Genomic DNA, 20,361 nt, shown 5'->3' on the forward strand with positions numbered 1-20,361 from the left:
ATATCTCCGACATCATCCTGCTCTTGTGGCCATAACTATGAAGACTCTGCTCACCATTTCTTTTCATGTACTCTTTACAACGATATACGTCAAATTATGTATTTTTTACCAAAGGATTTCACCTAAAATCAATTTGTTTGGAAACCAACGCTGCTCCTCAATAGTAAACAATTGAACTTTTAATTTCAGTGCACTCTTTTATAGATTTAACAGGCAGATTTGAACCAAAATATTTTGTTTATATGACATATACCTTTTAACAATGATTGGTGTTATTTCTCGTTTTTGCAACATTTATATATCATTCACATTGTACATTCGTCATGACGAGTTTATTCTTCCTTCCATTGTATCCCAGAGGGGTATTCATATAAGCTTATGCTTGTTTACCAATCCGGTTCCTTTCTTTGGAAATAAATATGTTTAAATAATAAATATTATACCATACTTGTTATGATTACATAATGCCATTTGTTGACCAAAAACTATTTACAGCCAATAAACATATTATAGAAATCTTTCATTTTACTCTTGTAATTCTTTACCACAAATAATTGGTATTACAGTGTTGTCTATACATGAATATTACTTTTGGTCTTATCAGTTTAGTAATAGAAAATTTATCAGAAATATTACTATATAATATTATATATGGAATATAATATGGAAGTTGACAAAAACTATGCACTTGTGGCATATATTTAACCAATTTAAATACATTGGGGCATTTTGACTACCCCCTGGGGCAATTTGACCAAACCTGGGGCGATTTGACCAAAACTCTGGGGCATTTTGACCAAATTGGCTGGGGCGTTTTGTAGCTGGGGCGATTTGACTGGCACCCAGCATGATCCTAGGGTTTCTAAACCGTTTTCTTTGGGATATGCTCTATATACTCCGCAAGTACCATCTGCTGTCAGGCCAACACTGCAGCGGAGCAGACAATTCGCTTCCGCATCCGCCGTGGGGTGGCTTCTCTAGCAACACCCTAGCAACAACACGCCATCTAGCGGTAATGAGGAACATAAGTTGCCAAGAACGACAACTAAATGGTGAATTGTCGCTCACGTTTAGATTAACATTTTCATCACAAATTAGAACTTTACGTACTTTTTATGACGGAAAAGGTTAGATTACAGCTTCTTTTATATGTACATATACTTTGTTATATGCCACACATTTGCTGTTATTCAAAATCTGGTTTCAAAGTAACAGTACTTTACTATGCAAACCAATGGAGATCGTTGCTCGTCTACCTCCCATTGATCTTGGGGAAATATTAGCGTATCGCGACAACTAGCGCACATATTTTAGAAAAAAATCCACAACGATGTTTAATATAGTGGTGTCATCACATTCTGAAATTTTATACCAAATTCTGGATTTTTGACTTATCCAGTATTCTCGATTTTGCATGATTCTTACGTGGAGCTGTAGAAATCTACTTAATAAACAATCTGTCTGTCAGTATTTGGTTGATATTTTAGCTGCGATTGTTCAAATAAAACAGAGAGAAAGCTATATCCGTTATATGCCACAACGAAGTATTATTGAAGCTCGGGGAACATCACAAGTGCACTTCACACATTTGGGGAACTCAACCTGTGTTTTCCGTGTGACGAGTAACTTTCACCACATGGGTACCTCATGATAAAAAAAACATAATAAATTTTATTCAACAGCTTCATATATTGTTTTCAACTTCATGTCAACCTGATGTAGATCTGTCCGGAATTTATTTGGAAGTACTTCCGGTGTACTTCCTGGTTCACTTTCACGATGACTTAGCTACTTTATTGAGGTTAGAATGCTGTCGAGACGGATCTGTTATATGACGAAATGTCTTAACCGGATCTCTCAGATTACGCCGATATCATACACACTATTTTGCGCGTATCTGCAGCATATTCATTCTGTAGGTGGACATACTACTTGTCAGGGAGCAAGTTTTATATCAGGTCAAACAAAAGCGTCAGACGTAAGAATGGAGCCTGGCTGTTCAGGCCTACCCGCGGACAAGACGATACACGCGGCTCATATAGATGAGATTCACAACGTTCCCTTCAACATACTTATAAGGCCAATCCCTTCCATTTTGGACGAGAAGAAAGTGTTGTCGCTGATGGAGACAATTAAGGTTGGTTATATTGTTGTTAATGGTGACGTAAATTTGGATGAAGGTCATTCCTCTTTTTCTCTATCTCAAACGTAGCACAACATTTCTCTCGCTCATGGGAATAATTTGATTGGACGGTTTTATTTTTCAAATCGTGGTTGAAACGAAGTTATCGTAGTGATAATCTCCATAGTGATTACCATGACAGTAGAGATAGAAAACCGTGTAAAACTTTTCTAAGAAAAGTGTAATCACAAATATAACATACGTTACGTGTAAAATCATGATAATCGAAAATGCTTTCATTCCTTCTGTGTTCAGAACCCGGAAACCAGTGATGATGTTCCTCCGATTGACGTGCTATGGATCACAGGGCGACAAGGGGGAGACTACTACTACTCATTTGGTGGTTGTCATAGATACGAAGCATACAAAAGACTGCAGAAGGACACTATTCCATGTAAACTTTTCAAATCAACAATCAGTGATTTGAAGACCTACCTCGGAAGTTCCACACCTGATTTGTTGTAGCGTGTATTGCCTACAATATATGCACAAAGTTGAATCTACTGTTAATTTTATGTTTTGATAAGGTTTAACACTTTCAAAAGCATTTCTTTTATAGCAGGGCATGTTTGCAGGGTGCAAACGTAAAGCCTGACGAGTGATGTCTCAATCTTTTGAAAAAAGCCAAGAAATTCAATCTGTTCTGTCTCCCTGAACCGCATTATTTTCCATTCCCAGGCCCTTTCTGCAATGCTAAAGCTCCAAATGAAGCAAGTCTAGATTTCCTCTGAACCTCTTATTTGTTTTTATACAAATTACATATATTCAGAGACTACGCATTAGTGTACGTGAACTCGAATTCCGTCACCCTGCAGACATGCAGAATAGAGAGTCAGTGGTTGTCCTTGAAACAAATGCCACAGGCCATTTTCAAATGATCAAATTTGTTAGGATAGTCTTCCGTATATTATATTTACCAAATTTGAAACACGTGTTCGGGACATTTTGCATGACAATCAATGTTCCAGAAAATGAACCGATGCTCTTCGTAAGAGGCGACTAACGGGATCGGATGGTCACCCATTGTGACTTGGTTGTTGCATGTTATCGTATCTCAATGCTACTTTAACGCAGATCGTTGCTCATGATGTTAATTACTAGATTGTCTGATTAAGACTGAATCCGCCATTTGGCTGTAGTGCTGCTGAGTACAATCCAAAGACACAACGTCCAGAGATTGACTGTTCAAGGTTAACTCTGTGGTGGACCTAAAACGCTCAACCTGGAATCACCATAATGCAAAAATAATGATGTAAAATAGCTTTGTCAAAAACATATCCAAACCGTTGCATTGATTGTAATATATAACAGTTTCAGTTGTAAATGTTGTATTGTTGTCGTCATACTGATCAACATGATATTAATATGCTACTGATTACTTATAGACCCGAGGCCCGTCAGTTGTTTTTCTGGAATGCGTGTGTGCGAGTGGTTTTATACCGCTTTTAGCAATATTTTAGCACTATCAGACCGAGGAATCCGCCCACAGTAGGATCTCCGTGATTTAACTGAGGTAATGTTCAAAGCGGCATTGAAACAAACGGACTTAATCTTGAAACAGCTCATAATTGAGCCAATGACGGTTTCACAATACTACTTTAATGTTGATTACTCGTAGGATGTATATTGGAATTTAGTGACCGTTCATAATTTATGGCTAGGGGTGGTGGGGAGGGGTGCTGATTTTTATGGAGAAGCATGTACAATGTGAGTGATGACCCCCTCTAAACGTTATGTTTAAGTGCCCCCTTGCATGTCATGTACAAAATCAATGACCCCCTCCCTTCTCATAATTTCTAAGCATAATTTTAAACATGATTTTATGTATAAAATTGCTGACACACACACACACACACAGTACGTGTGTACAAAACTGCTGACCACCCCTTGCTCCCCAGAACAAAATGGGTACCCCCTTAAAATCATATCACACACACACACACGTACGCACGAACAGATGCGCGTGCGCGCACACACACACACACTCACACAGCCATAAATTATGAACGGTCCCTTATTGTCGTCACGCTAAGCACGGGATTCTCATGAATATGCATTTGAGGCGAAGTCAGAGTGAGGTCTGAAATTTCATTGGTTGATACATGATGTTTTGACTGTCGCGTCACGGCAGCGTAGCAGACGATATGCAATCTCGATAAACACACAGCTTGCGATGCCAAATATATCTCTCGATTGAAAGTTATGAATGGCAAACTGGCAGCTGTTTGAAAGTAACTTGATGAAGAATGAATTGCTGCTTCAGTGGCAATGGTTTCAGTCCATCACCCGACTATTTGTAAGTACTTCATTTCTTCCAATCTCCATGATTTTCATTAATTGTTGATAATTAAATGGCCGCCATTACCGTTTTCCACTAATTACGTAGTCTCAAGGCTGTTGACACCTCACAAGATTCGCATATTGCGTATGGGCAAACAGTGTGGTTTTAGGTCTCCTTTGGCAATATTCCAACAATATCACTGTCTTCGCACAAAGTACCAGTGTGAGGATCGAACCCGGGCCTTCGGCGTGACGAGTGAATTACCCAAGTCATATTTATCCATACTGATGAACGCTTTGTCATGGAGTGTAGCGTATAGAGTCATTAAAGATTCGATGTAAATAGCAAGTCGATACTATTTTAGACGTCGATGTGTCGTTGGTTGAAAAACTTTTTTTTGTAAAAACATGATTAAAAATGTTTAATACTGATATTTGATATATTGTTGATTGGTAGCAGAAACGATAAGCCAGCCTTCGAGATTCACACTGGTCCGCAAGCCTAACTAGTGAATGGGCCGTGGACCAGTCATCATCTAATGATGGTAGCGCTATAATTCCGAACCATGCTTTAACTTTTCTTCAAATTAGAACTGTACAAAACTGAAATAAAATGTAAACAAATAAACATGTCAAAGCGGAACAAGCTACAAACTCTGAAGAATCATTTATAAATGTCCTCTTTAACTAACAACGGGAATTTCTAAGACTGCCTTATTTCACACTATCACAGCACGTCATACATGCGATGGACTAACACCAGGATGTAAAAAAAAACCACATAATATATTTATGTTGACTTGTCTCTGGGGCGCTGTTTGTTGTCATAATTGTTGATATTAGTACCCCTCGCCACAACGAAGTTTGTTAGTACTGAAAGGGATTCCGTCAAGGTTTCCCAACTTCTTTTCCGAACAAAGCCCGAAAACGTGAGACATTTGCGGTACTTGAAACATACATTCACCACAACTGCATTTGTGTAACTATTATTGTATTTGTTTTGTTTTTCCACGGATACTATTTGCATTTCCACGGATACTATTTGCAATTCCAAGGCAACAAAATGAGTGTTAGTTTGTTTCGTTTTGCTTCTGGAGCAGAACGCTTAAAATGGGGAATGTGGATTTGGTTGAAGGTTTGTGTTTAACTTTTAACCTCATGAATAATTCTCCGCTTAAAACGTACAAGGAGCGGTGGGGTAGCCCAGTGGTTAAAGCGTTCGCTCTCACACCGAAGGCCCGGGCATGTACTTAGCAATATTTAAAAAGAAAGCATTCCTTTTAGCTTTAGCTTTCCTTTCCTAAGATTCCGTTAGTGACGGTACATACATTGATAGGAGTTTTTAGCGTTACAAGCCCCTGTGCAATTTGCAACTGTGTATGCGTGCGTGCGTGGTGGGGTGTCCTCCCAAAAGTTAGACGTCCCAAAAGTTAGACACGTTAAAACAACAAAGGTTATGGTTGGTTGCACTGAGGTTCACTACACTGTTACCTTCGTTAATTAATGGACCAGTCCAAATGTACTAATCCAAACCCAAAAGCGAAGAGATTATGGATAATGACAATGACTTTATTTTATATTGTTTATGTTGTAAAAACAATGTTAGGAAGGAAGTAACTCCATTAGGTTAATGAAAACTGAAAAATATAAAAAAACTATAATCCTGTTTTGATCAAGGTGAACATCGTAAAAACATGCATGCAAAATCTCTGATCCTAGTAAGAATATTTCTGTGTTTCTTATTTGTTAACATATCTTAATATTTTTCTGACTCTAAAAGGGTTTTAAATTGTCTCTACAGCTTATACCTTGACCTTTCAATTATACTATTCCATAACTGTATATACATGTCAACTGAAACTTTACATTTGAAGAAACTGGGATTCATTACCAACACCTTGAAATAACCAAACATAATCAAATCCACATGAAAACAATAAATTACGCACAGATGAAACATAGTTATCATAACCACAATTATCGTATATCATAAGCTTTTTGGGGAATTCTTTGTTGATGTAATTTTACAAGTTTAAGCCAGTATTTTATGAAACGCCGTTGTGTATTTATATACATTGGGTAACGTCCACATTCACCATAAACAATTACATTTGGTGTTTGGGGACCAACATTTAAGAACTTCTTACATGCAGTTAAATGTACATTTTCAATCTGATAAAATTTTCTTAATACCCCATACGTAGGCACCATACAAACGGATTGGTTGAATTTGGGTATAAAATATTTAGAAAAATACAGAATAGTCAACATTATCTAATTTATACGTGGTGGGGATGGGACAGACCCAAACATTTCATTTATAACTGACACCGCATAATTGATAATTGCTACAGATCTTATGATTGAACTCGAGGACTTCAGTTAAACAGCAGAAACTTCGCCCTAGTCTATAGCACATATTAAAGACAGGAGGTAAGATAGTTTCAGAATAGTACAAACATGTACTGCTATATGATTGCTGTATGCATTTCGTTGGCGCCTAAACTATATTTAATTTCCCATTTCGCGATAATTATTTGAGCTAATATGTAAATGTGTAAAAGAATATCCTTAAATCGCACAAAAATGAGTGAGTGAGTTAAGATTTAAAGTCGCATCAGCAATATTTCAGCCATATCGTGACCGCACAAAAACGATAGCTGCAAGCACGAGACCTGTGCAAAACAAACTTAAAAAAAGTAAACCGCCAGCTGTCGATTTTCAGCGTTGATGAGTTTGATACCCTTAAAGAGAACCTTCGGTGTTTGTTCGCGATTATTAATCACGTAGGCAATGATTATTAGGGACCGTTCATAACTTATAGCTTGTGGGTGGGGTGGGGGGTGTTGGTTCATGATGATTTTATGGGTTGTGTGTGTGTGTTTTCCACCAGGGGTTGGGGTGGAGTGTGTGGAGTAAACTTTGTACATGCTTCTCCATAATAATCATCATCACCCTCCCCCAGCCAATAATTATGAATGGTCCATTATAAAAAAATCTCCTACTAGTTATTGCGATAGTATCGTGAAACCGCGGAAACCTGCCTTTGCGGAAAGTCCTTGCGAAAGTATAAAAAGGTAAATGATCTCGATTTGTCAGTCAGAATATGACAATCCGGATTATTTTTATTGAAATCGGTGCCGTCATGTTTAAAAATATGTTTACCAGTATATCTGCGTTCTCGTACCCGATCACCCGTAGATGGGGATATATTGTTCTAAATGACAACATCACAATCCTGTCATTTTATCATGTGACGGGATGCCAATGATTGAACGTATCTGTTGTAAGGGTTTGCCCTTTTAAGAGCCTGAAGCGGAACATTGTTCTTAGTCATTTGAGATATTTACTAATCAGGATTGTTTCTGACGGTTATCTTGGGAATGAACAAACAAATCTCTGCATGCATATATATTGAGAGTACACTGGTCTTGGTCGATCTAAAAACTGGTTACTGAGGGCAATACGTTTATAGAACTTGGTAAGAATGAAAAAATATAATACATTAAAAACGTGTTCACACGAATCACACAACAAACCAAACGATTGATTTTACACAAAACAGAATGTTATTGGTTCAGGTACAAAGTCACCTGCCATCCCCGATGGTGTAAATATTGATATTATTATGACAGCATCGATACTGTAGATAAAAGTGCCGCAGATTGTTGATCTATCCAAAACTCTGAAAGCGACCGTGTTAATTCTGAACAAGATGTAGATCCACTGAAAATATATGTCAGAAACCAGCAAAATATTCATTTCTCGGGTATTGAATTGCTTCATGTACAAAAATTCGAATCTTTGATATGTAACAATTGATTCCATTTATTACCGAGGCTGACCCCAAACTATCCTTGTCAATTGAACATGCCATTCATATGCAAATTACTACGCGCATGCTTTTCGCGAGCCAAAACGGTCTTCTTCATTGGTGAGTGGCATGTCGTTTACCTGGCCACGCTCTGAAATCGACATCGATTGGCCATCGGGTTGGAAAGTAGTTTGCACTAATCCGGGTAACTTTATACCCAGCGTTCCAAGTCAGATAACAGACGCTGTTATTCAACTCGTTACCGGCTATGTCGTCCAAGTCGGACAACGCGAATGACAGGACTGTTGATGAAAACAGCTCGACTTCAACAAACGAAGCGGGCGATGGTAAAGACATGCGAATACCGTCCATGTTAGACAATAATTCCTGCCACGAAAGCACTGACGATGCGACAAGTATTTGCAGTGAGGGACTATTTCTTGAAGAAGTTTATTACAACCCAAGCACAAGCACCCCACAAGCTTTGAGCCCCTCAGATCCATGGGTGAGTTGACAAAATAAAGTATATAATGTAAACAGACCTTTCACAGTTGTATCACATTCGGCTACTAATGTGTCCCGTAGGGCTCGCCCATACAATCTTCGATACATGACGCATGTTGTCAAATCGCGCCGGGTCCACAATGTAGGACATACTAGTACCCTGTTTTTAAGATCGCTACTGCCGATGGACGAATTGATGCATTTCTTTAAACTTGAGGTCAATACAACTTGTACTAACCTGAATGTCGTTGCTTATTATTATTTGTGGTATGGTTCGTATTCAATAACACAGAATATGCCATGAGCTGATACATCAAATATCACACCACAGACTGTATGCCATGAGCTGATATATCAAATATCACACCTTAGGTGCAAATGTAGCAGAGCATGGAGTCATCCCACAGATGACATCCTAACCGTGTCAGCTTGATGTTTACCTCTTGGTCATGTGGACACGGCGTCCGTCTTCCGATCGGAAGGTCCGTGGTTCGAATCCCAGGACTGGACTCAGACATTTTATGACCGCTACACAAACATGGGATCATCTGAGTTGGGAGTGTCATATGATAATGTATATAGAGACCTGATGTGTTACATTGTTAGTTGATCAAATTATAAATGAGTGAAACGTAAGCAAATAGATAAAACATACACACTGAGATCAGGGCACGTTCATTGTGTCCGAAAGGGACTCTTCTTGGCCGAGTGCATTCATTTTCATCACCGCCAAATCCTGTCCGTTATAAAATATTTCCCAGCGACCTATGCTGGTCGAGTTAGGTATTTAAAGAAGGGAACAAGTCCGATTCGGTGGTATGGCTGAAGATCGTATCCCATTTGTGTGGATCGATGCTCATGTTGTTGATCACTGGATTGTCTGGTCCAGGCTCGATTATTTACAGACCGACGCCACATAACTGGAATATTGCTGAGTGCGGCGTAAAACTAAACTCATTAATTCACTCTCACTGAAGTCGATTACTGTATCAATCATTGGATTGTCGAGTCCAGACTTGACTGTTTTCAGAGCTGTTATTTCTTGACTTGGATTACGTGGATGATTTGCAGGCTTGGTAACCTAAAAGTAAGAATTTGCTGAAAAGCGCCCCACCCTTCAGTTGATGAATTGGTCACGGTATGCTCCCATTCAGTCTCTCTCGAGCTCTCATCTCGATTGAGCTTTTTTATTCCCTAAATTAATAAGTAGATCCAGTATGTGGCAAAAGCAGTCCACGAGAAATTTTGCGGAAAATAATTCACTTCTCCCCGTGGTCACTCCAAAGACACAATTTCAATTCGCCCCACCCTGATATTGCTGGAATATTGCTAAAAGCGGCGTAAAACTAAACTCACTATTCTTGGATGACTTTTGCTGTTATGCCATTTTCTTCAAGTATTTGATAACATGTTCCTCACGTTAGATCATTAACCTATTACAGGGAAACAATTAGGTAAGTAAATGTGTGTGAGGACATACCTCTCTGACCCTCAATGTCCACAACAAAAGACTTCGCTATTACGTAATTCCCTCTATCAATCAATCCTCGTATGTGACAATCCTCCAAATCAAAACTGTCCCCGGGATGTCGTAAGAGGCGAGGGGCGGTGGGGTAGCCTAATGGTTAAAGCGTTGGCTCGTCACGCCGAAGACCCGGGTTCGAATCCCCACATGGGCACAATGTGTGAAGCCCATTTCTGGTGTCCCCCGCCGTGATGTTGCTGGAATATTGCTAAAAGCGGCGTAAAACCAAACTCAGTCAGTCAGTCAGTCGTAAGAGGCGAAACAGTGGATCGATGGTCGATAGTTTGTGGAGGCGTAAGGATACGATATGAGGCCGCTTAATGATATATTCCGATAATAAGGGTGCGATACGGTTCGTATCCCGGCCGATAAAGTATATTCCATAGGTCCATATTCTCTCCCTTGTTGCAGGTGATTTGCAATCCTGAATCATTTGTGTTTAAACCTCAAACGCCAGGGATGGAATATTGCAAGGGTGAAACATTTAAGTTTGAGGGCACTGTAAAGATTCTGCTGTTCACAGCCGACTAACAATGCTAAAGAATCTGCATAAACTGGTTCTTGAAGAGTTTTTTTTGTTTTGTTTTTTAAATTCTTTTATTGTACCTGTTATTATTCATATGTTTTTACATGTGTGAAGCCCATTTCTGGTGTCCCCCCGCCGTGATATTGCTGGAATATTGCTAAAAGCGGCGTAAAACCAAACTCACTCACTCACTCATATGTTTTTACATTGGTGTAACCTGTAATGTATTGTATCGTAAGTATTGCGAGTTGTAAATCGACGTTTTGTAGTGTTCCTCGTATTTAGATACAATACTGTATTTCCACATAGTTACATCACAAATAGTTTGCACACGACTGCGTCCATGGTGTAGTGGTTAGAGCGTCCGCCCGGAGAGCGGAAGGTCGCGGGTTCGATCTCCGACCGCGTCATACCAAAAAGACGTTAAAATATGGTACTTGGTCCCTGTCTGGCGCTCGGCATTAATGGGTACATCAAGGACTTGTCGACTCGGAGTCAGTATAATGTGTCTGAGTGGGGTATTCATGCTTCACTGCGGCATGGTATCTCGGTGGGCTAGCACTACAAAACCAGCTTCAGTCTGGGCTAGCACAAGCAGCCGCACATACATACACATGCATGCACGTCGTCATATGAGCAAAATATTCTCAAGCACGACGTTAACCCAATTCCACCACCAATAGTTTGCACTCATGCCTGTACAGCATGGGAGAGTGCTCATAGCTTCAATCACGGGTTTGTGTGGTCTCAACTACGTACTGATTCCTGCCATCCCGCCGCGGCTTTAAACACCATTATTCTATTGATGAAACTATCTACTAACCTGCATACAGGCATACATTTCTGAAACAGAAAAACTAATGTGGACGAAATATGTAAATAGATACATATAAATATATTTGTTTATCTTTCTCTCTCAATTCAAAACCTTCATTACCTAAATAAGTAGAGGGTCGGTGGCTAGCGTTCACCCGTCACGTTTCACCAAACAGGTATACGTCTAACACCCAGCAGCATACACCATGTGGAAATTTGAATCGATATAACGCAAAAAATATGTTAGTTACTTCTGATATCTGTATTGTTTTGGCTCTAAAACTACTTGACAAACACTTTTTAGATGAAAAAGTGCAAGAGAAATAGGTTAATTTTCGTGTAAACTTGCCATTAAGTATTATAGTATGCGGCGGCCAGAGGATCAAAACACTGACCCTCCGCCTGGCAGGCAAGGGGCGGTGGGGTAGCCTAATGGTTAAAACGCCTGTTCGTCATGATGAAGACCCGGGTTCAATTCCCCACATGGGTACAATGTGTGAAGACCATTTCTGGTGTTCCCCGATGTGATATTGCTGGACTATTGCTAAAAGCGGCGTATAATTTAACTCACTCACTTACTAAATTAGTAGAATCTGTAGGTGAGTGCTGAGAAATGAATGTTAATAGTTTGTTTCCGCCGCCATATAGCTGGAATATTGCTGAGTGCGGCGTAAAACTAAACTCACTCACTTTTGCTTCTGTGGGTGAATGAGGATGGTTTTAAGCCGCTTTTTGCAATATTCTCCATATCACGATGATACCAGAAGTGTACCCATTAAGTAGTGAGTTTAGTTTTACGCCGCACTCAGCAATATTCCAGTTTATGACGGTACCCATGCAGTAACTCGGGGTCCTTTCACGAAGCAACCTTTACTAAGTTTAACCTAAACTCCCATTCTTTAACATTGCACTAAAGTTACCTTAGTGACTTTCGATCACCTTAGTGCTTTATAGGAGGCCCTGGGGGCCGTTGTAAAAAGCGATCTTAGCGCTCAGGTTGTTTTGTACAACAGCACCCTGGGCTTCAGGTAGGGCGAGCACCTTAGCCATTGTGCTACCCCAACACCTAGTAAAGGGTAGTGTTAAATCACATAAGGGTATCGTATTGGAGAAAAATGTCTCATGTTTCCGGGATTTTTACTAATATAGTTTGGAGTCTTATTCTACTAGGCCGAGCGGTTCCTTGGCCTAAATATAACTTACACAGTTACGCCCCTTATCACTGCCAGGATCATGTGGATCATGACAGTTAGTCCGTTATCAACATTCTGGGTTTTAAACCATGATCTCCATGATTTCAAGCTCTCCTCACACTCAACCTGCCACGCCGTGACATAACTAAAATACTGTTCATTTACCTTAAATCTCCTTACCTACGTTCAGTGAATCAATCTGCAGCACGCAGTGTTGAGGTGCATGCAGATTTCGTGTCACTCAGATACGCATGTAGGTATTTCGTGATGATGTGTCCGCTCGGCTGATCGGGGATATGTGCCAAAGTTGTATATGCATGCTCGTCGCGCCGAAGATCTGGGTGCGGATCTCAACATCTAACAACCTGATTTGTCCATTTCTGGTGCCCTCCCCTTGACAGATGACATATTGTTAAATGCGGCGTAAAACCATACTCGCTCATTCTAAAACTTAGGGTACGTAGCTGTTGCAGAACTTAGTTCATATGAATAAACTCGTATTCCAGCCCAAGGCCTACTTTTGGTATAGTGCAAAGTCGTCTAGTTATATGCTGGACTAGTGCAGAACCTAACTTACCCCTTCAATACTTCTCCATGTGACTGCCATGTAGTGAACTGGTGCCTTATGCTAATAAAGGTTATTTTTTGGTCTTCGTCACTAACTTTACATTCACACACAGTTTGCAAACTCAGGATCATGCACCTGGCCTTCTTAACATTATGGTGTCAAATTGCTGGAATATTGCTAAAAGCAGCGTCACACTAAACTCACTCACTCTTGGCAGTGTGTGGGGACATCGTGAATTTCAGTCAGTCAGTTGACAAAACTTTTCTACCTTCTTAAGAGATTTATAGTATGGTTTCCTAAACAGAACTACGTGTCAATCCGTAAAGGTGCGATGGGGTAGGTCAGTTGTCAAAGCGTTCGCTCTTCACGCCCGAATTTCCCGTGAGGATTCAGGACTACTAGAAGAGAAGAAGTCGTTCCCAGCACTAGTGTTTCATATGAGACTGAAACAAGGGGTACCGGTGATAGTTTTTGGCCAAGGCCCTTGGATTCTGTCTGCAAGGGAAACATGGTACCAAACCAACCCTTGATATGGTTCCTGGTTTGTTAGCACCATATCCATGTTTGTTGTTGTAGATTAGCCCTGGTTGTTTTCACAAAAGTGAACTCAAAGACTGTGTATGGGTGCTCCTGAGTTAATCTGGCTTGTCCACCGAGATATACCAACACCAAGTAAAGTAGAGAATCAGCTGAGGTACAGCGGGGAACTGTTCTTCGATGATGACCAGGGCCGAGATTTTCGAAGCTCTCTTAGCGCTAAGATAGTCGTAAGTGCCTTACCTTAACATTAACTTACGACTATCTTAGCGCTAAGAGAGCTTCGAAAATCTAGGCCCTGGACCCTTATTCTCGAAACGTTCGTAGCCCTAAGAATTCTTAAATTTGATCGTGGCTAATGTGTTAAGAATGGGCTTAAGAAGTTCGTAGGGCTACGAACGTTTCGAGAATAGCTAACCTGGCATAAGATATTCACCCACTCACTATTTGTAGAAAAAATCCGCCGACATAGTACAAAACGTTCATCACTGGCTCAGTCACACAGAATTAATGTACATTTCTCATTCTTCATGTGTGTGTGTGTGTGTGTTAGCATTGTGGTTAAAGCGTTCGCTCGTACCGGGTTCGATTCCCCACACAGGTAGAATGTGCGAAGCCCATTTCTGGTGTCGCCGGCGTGATATTGCTGGAATAGTGCTAAAAGCGGCGTAAAACACAACTCACTCGCTCATTCTTCATGGCCCATTTCCCACTTAGGTGGATGTCTCACAAAGTATCATTCTCGATTAGCAAAGACAATGTATCTTCATTTTGTTAGTAGATTTAATATACTACTCAAAAGAGGTTAAGGGGTGCAGTATTCAATCATATTGCATATAGCTGTCATTTAGCTGGAATATTGTTGGATGCCAACAAATACACAAAATGTAATTGGTTTCTTGTGACCATTTTTGCTCACACCATCGACTGTGTCAGTGCCAGATTTGGCCGCTGATTGTCCTCCGTGATATGAGTAATTAATGCTTTATATCCGGATTGTGATTTAACAAAAAACGGGCGGTTGTACCCACATGGGGAAGAGACCATTTATGGTGTCCCCGCCCATGATATTGCTGGAATATTGGTAAAACTAAAATCATCCACTTACTCACTTTAACTATAATTGTTTTATTTATGCCATAAGTCGCCCATCAATAACTGAGGCGTTGACAACCGACAGCAGCATTGCTGAAGATGAAGAATTTCTACATGAATAGTTTGTTTGTGAGGACAGACTTTTTACCAGCAAACCATATATGTTCTGAGCACCATCTCAAACAATCATTTCATCTTCGATGCAGGTGCATCGATTCAGTCTGTATGGCGATGTTTGTCCCAGGGTCTTTCACGAGACGATTGTGATGCTGGCTCTGGCATCAGTTAAGTCACGCATTCCCTTTCACTTAAATCTCGGAATCCAGCTTTTTATGGCGTTCGTTTCATATTGATACGGTTCCATAAGCCACAAACCTAACTTAACGTACGTGCTCTGGTTCACTGCGTCAATAGGGGGCGGTGGGGTAGCCTAGTGGTTAAAGCGTTCGCTCGTCACGCCGAAGACCCGGGTTCGATTCCCCACATGGGTACAATGTGTGAAGCCCATTTCTGGTGTCCCCCGACTGACTGACTGACTGAGTTTGGTTTTACGCCGCTTTTAGCAATATTCCAGCAACATCACGGCGGGGGACACCAGAAATGGGCTTCACACATTGTACCCATGTGGGGATTCGAACCCGGGTCTTCGGCGTGACGAGCCAACGCTTTAACCACAAGGCTACCCCACCGCCCCTGGTGTCCCCCGCCGTGATATAGCTGGAATATTGTTAAAAAGCGGCGTGAAACTGAACTCACTCACTGCGTCAATACGGGATTCGTAATCTTAATCCAGTTGTCTGGTAAATATTACCATCGTTGAACTTTGTTTTCTAATTACTGCGTTAAGAAACATCAACTGATGTTTGGGACGGTGGGGTCGCCCTGTGGATTAAATCGTTAACTCGTCCCGCCGAAAACCCAGTTCGATTCTTCACACAGATGCAATGTATGAAGCCCATTTTTGGTGTTGGTGGGGGTATTGGTTAATTATTGTTAGCGCAGTGTGGTTTACGCAGCATTCGGGGTCCTCGGTACTTGCTGTTGTAGTCCGTTTGGCTCAAAAGCGGACCGAGGAATTGCAATCTAACTCGAAAACTAATAAACATATAACACTCAATGAAACGCTCATCATAATCTAAACATCAGACCAACTCTGTGAGGTTTTTTTTGCAGAAATTATGTCCTAAAAATGAGAAAGTTGTTTAACAAACTCATAAATTTTTGACACAGTTCACTATTTGTTAAGAGGGAGGAGTGCAAAGAGAGGAACAACCAGCTGTACGCCAAGCACGTGCACAAGTGCCGACAAAGTTATTGATTCATTTACCTGTGTTGTGCCGTCTTCATCCTTTCTCGGTGTATACTGTATTCGGCGATACAGTACTGTATTCCAATATGAGTGAGTGAGTTTAGTTTTACGCCACACTGTGCAATATTCCAGCTATACGAGGCCCACGATACAGCATATATCGCATGGCAACCCTGTATCGATATAAATACGATTTATTGCATTATGTACTTATGCTGATGTAAAAACATAGAAATAATAACATAAACATTTCCATGACCTCCTTATGCAGACTCTGTAGTGGTCCCTGTTGAAGCATACACGTTCTTGGTGGCCTCCAGTTCTCGTCCGACAAAAACCCATCTTTGATCTCTGAAATTAATAACAAACGATTCAGGGTTGTGAATCTATCACCTACAAAAAGAAATGGTATTAAATTATGATATAAAGGTACTATTTTGGGATACGAATCGTATCCCGCCCCAAGTACCATATCGTTACACCTCTTGTCATGCCTATCATTCATCTATGGTTTGTTTGCTTCAGGCTGAACAAGCACCTGGCTTTACGAATGGTTACTCCGGAGTACCCGCCACAGTCAACAGCCGAGCTATCCCACCTGGCCGGGATACTCCGGACTTGAAGGTAGATTTACTAATGAGAGTTTTTACAGTGCACACTTTTCATAGCATAAAACCTTAAGAATCCGTTCATTGTATGGAAGCTCCGTTCATGCTGTACCCTATCAATACCCATCCACTTCAAAGTTCCTGCTGAAATTACATATTTTGTATCGCCGCCGTGGTGCAGTTGTAATAAGAGTGTCCGGAAAACGGAAGGCCGCGTCAGACCAAATTACGTCAAAATATGGTACTTCTTTTCACCCTGCCTGACGTTCGGCATCGTCGGATCAGGCAGGGAGTAGCCGCCTGGGGAGAGTGTATCATGAATCTGAGTAGGTAACCGTTTTATACTCCAGCATGTTATTTCTTGTCAGTGGCTGGCTTGAACGCAACCTTAAATCCGATGATGCCGATGTACAAAGCAACCCTTCGCGTTACGACTGTCGTAAGCTAAGGAGTAACGATCACGCCCGCGCTGACGTCTCTTTTTACAACGCCACCAAATTTTTACAATTTTCACTATCTTAAAATCTGGTCTTTCCGTGATTCTTACGGTCCACCTCACCTGGATATAATGAAACCTTTAGTAAGGCTCCTTTTCCACAAAGCTCTCTGTAAGTCTATGTCAAAGTATGTGAGTTACGAATCGCGTGAGAGCTGTCTTTGGTTCAAACCCAATCCCGTGTTGTGTAAACCCTCAAATCATTACACGTTGCTATAATTGTTTATTTCTCAAGTGGGCGGTGGCCTAGTGGTTAAAACGTTCGCTCGTCACGCCGAAGACCCGGGTTCGATTCCCCACATGGGTACAATGTGTGAAGCCCATTTCTGGTGTCCCCCGCCGTGATATTGCTGGAATATTGCTGGAATATTGCTTAAAGCGATAAAACCATACTCACTATTTCTCAAGTAATAGTTGAACCGATATGCGTTGGTGCCTATTCTGGTTTACTATGTCCTCCGTTCGGCGGTCTCTGGTTTGCTTCATTAATATTACAGATTACGACTTATTCAGGGTTTCGATACCATAGACACAAAACTGCGGAAGCACTCACCGGGTTCACCGTTAGAATACGCCTGCATTTCATTTGCACGTGCCGTACATGTTCGTACAGGCGCGTCAACGAACACGTGCAGGGATGTCAGAAAAGTGTTACAAGTTCGCACAGCAGTGCACAGGCAGTTGCTCGTGATACGAACAATGTGGCAACCTGATGCTTCAGCGGAAAATCAAATGAACTTTGAAGTAGGTGTGATCGTTAACTTTCTATCGTGTCATTGTCTAAATCCTTCAGCATCCTGTGAAGATATGCATGCCATACAAATTTTTATTTAAGAATGAATTTGAACTGCGGGATGGCTGTTCAATTTATATGCAATCCACGGAAGTTTGGAAACGTAAGTCTGCAAACATTGTTGGAATTGCTAAATGGATTATACTTGATTGTATGTACCACACTGATGTACATTATCGTCATTATTCCCAGCCGACTGACAGGTGCTCGGTTCACATCCTGCACTAAATCGTTACAATGTTGTAAAGTTTGTCAATATAACATCCCCGCTCATGCGACTGGTAACTCCCGCATGTCATTTTTGACACCCTTGTTTATCAACTCTTAAACTGGCGCCTTCTTGTTCTCCAAATGTTGCTTGATATTACGTGTGTTGTTGGCGACATAATGTTACCTTAGTAAGTATTGATATTTGTGGCATAAGAACTGCAAACAGAATAACGTTCATGTTTCGGGACATGCCGAAATGAGAATAAGAACATTTTGACACGAGCATGGTATGAAATATAACCAGTTACTGTCGAAAAATATATACATCACAAATACGTTGATTAAACGTTACATGTATGGGACTTTAGAAGCAGTTGCGGGGCGGTGGGGTAGCCTAATGGTTAAAGCGTTGGCTCGTCACGCCGAAGACCGGGTTCGAATCCCCACATGGGCACAATGTGTGAAGCCCATTTCTGGTGTCCCCCGCCCCGATGTCGCTGGAATATTGCTAAAAGCGGCGTAAAACCAAACTCAGTCAGTCAGTAGAAGCAGTTGCTATCAGCTTGAAGATAGCGTTAATATTTTGCTTCTACTAAATTGTAAATAAAGCTAGGCCAGGAGAATGTCTCACAAGGGGTGTAATCAAGTCTAAATAATGAACGAAAGCGAAGCACCCATTTAACCTAGTCCACATCGATAAAAACACCACAGAAATAACTCTGCAATTACAGTATTAAACAAAAGATGTTACTCACTTGCTTTGAAACTTGTAAGATACGTACTATGATGATATTCCTGAAATGCACAGACCATAAATTTGTTCCCAGACCACAGAATCTGAGCTCAAGTCACTGGTTGTGGCGGATGGCCAGGAGAGCGCCAGACTGCGCGAGCTCATCAGCCAGGTTGTGCTGGAGCACGAAGTCCACGCATACAGGCACGAGGAGACATTCGATGCTTGCAACAACAACTTGTATCAGCTGATATGGATGAAAATGACCGTGCCAGCCAACCAAGAGACATTGAGTCTCTCCACGTCCATAAGGTAAAACGCGTCGTGAAGATTAGACATCCAAGCTTCGATCTGATTGGTTGAAACGTCGGGCAGTGCTGTGAAAGGATATATCGGCCTGTGCTTTGTATTGTAAATATTGTTTCCTTTAAAACAATTTTGATGATGTAAACAATACACGAACTCTGTTGCCGAGAAATTGTGTTCATGGTCTTGCTTATTGTAACTTGGATCTGTATCACAGTTGATCTTATGTCACATGACATGGGGGCGGTAGGGCAGCCTAATGGTTAAAGCGTTCGCTCGTCACCTTGAAGACTCGGGTTCGATTTCCCACATGGGTATAATGTGTGAAGCCCATTACTGGTGTCCCCCGCCGTCAGATTGCTTGAACACAGCAGCGTAAAACCATAATCACTCACTCACTCACAAGGACATGGGCAGGTGCAAATTAGAAGCCCCTGATTAAAGCATTTAAGACAGTTCACTCAATGGATTAAAAATATCTAATAGACTCTGAATAAAAATTATCGAATATAGCCATCAAAACCTATCAATACTCAAAGTAAATTGAATATAAACCAAGCGCCATGCGTAACCCTAAGGGAACCCGGGTGAGTGAGTTATTAATTAACGTCGCATCAGCTTTAGTTCAGCCATGTAGCGACGAGTTCCGACATACCGGGGTGGTGGGGGTAACCTAGTGGATAAAGCGTTCGCTCGTCACGCCGAAGACCCTGGTTCGATTCCTCATATGGGTACACTGTGAAGCGCATTTTTTGTGTGCCACGCCCTGATATTGCTGGAATATTGCTAAAAGCGGATTAAAACTCAAATCACTCACTGCAGTAGTGAGCATCGACAAATTTGGATTAGATGATCGGGGTCGGTGA

At 41.1% G+C, this 20,361-nt stretch overlaps 1 protein-coding gene and 1 long non-coding RNA gene across 4 annotated transcripts in view; one reads left to right on the forward strand and one right to left on the reverse strand.

Moving 5' to 3' along the window:
• Positions 1-4,103: 4,103 nt before the first annotated feature.
• LOC124278707 overlaps positions 4,104-20,361 on the forward strand; it is a 33,146-nt gene continuing 16,888 nt past the window's right edge. Inside the window, exons 1-3 of one of the 3 annotated variants that reach the window (XM_046714480.1) lie at positions 4,104-4,478; positions 16,875-16,973; positions 19,284-19,501. In XM_046714480.1, coding sequence (XP_046570436.1) covers positions 4,389-4,478; positions 16,875-16,973; positions 19,284-19,501 — 407 coding nt within the window. In that variant the 5' untranslated portion in view covers positions 4,104-4,388. Of the gene's footprint in view, positions 4,479-7,424; positions 8,782-16,874; positions 16,974-18,068; positions 18,198-19,283; positions 19,502-20,361 lie in introns of those variants that run through there. The other 2 variants (XM_046714479.1, XM_046714481.1) reach the window with 2 other exon arrangements.
• Positions 16,526-19,350, reverse strand: LOC124278709. The gene is made up of 2 exons (XR_006899154.1): positions 19,212-19,350; positions 16,526-16,700 (listed from the first exon to the last, which is right to left on the reverse strand). It is a non-coding gene; the product is annotated as an uncharacterized LOC124278709 (long non-coding RNA).

Source organism: Haliotis rubra, unplaced genomic scaffold (assembly GCF_003918875.1).
Source record: "Haliotis rubra isolate DU_JTF1 unplaced genomic scaffold, ASM391887v1 Scf240, whole genome shotgun sequence".
Taxonomy (NCBI): domain Eukaryota; kingdom Metazoa; phylum Mollusca; class Gastropoda; order Lepetellida; family Haliotidae; genus Haliotis; species Haliotis rubra.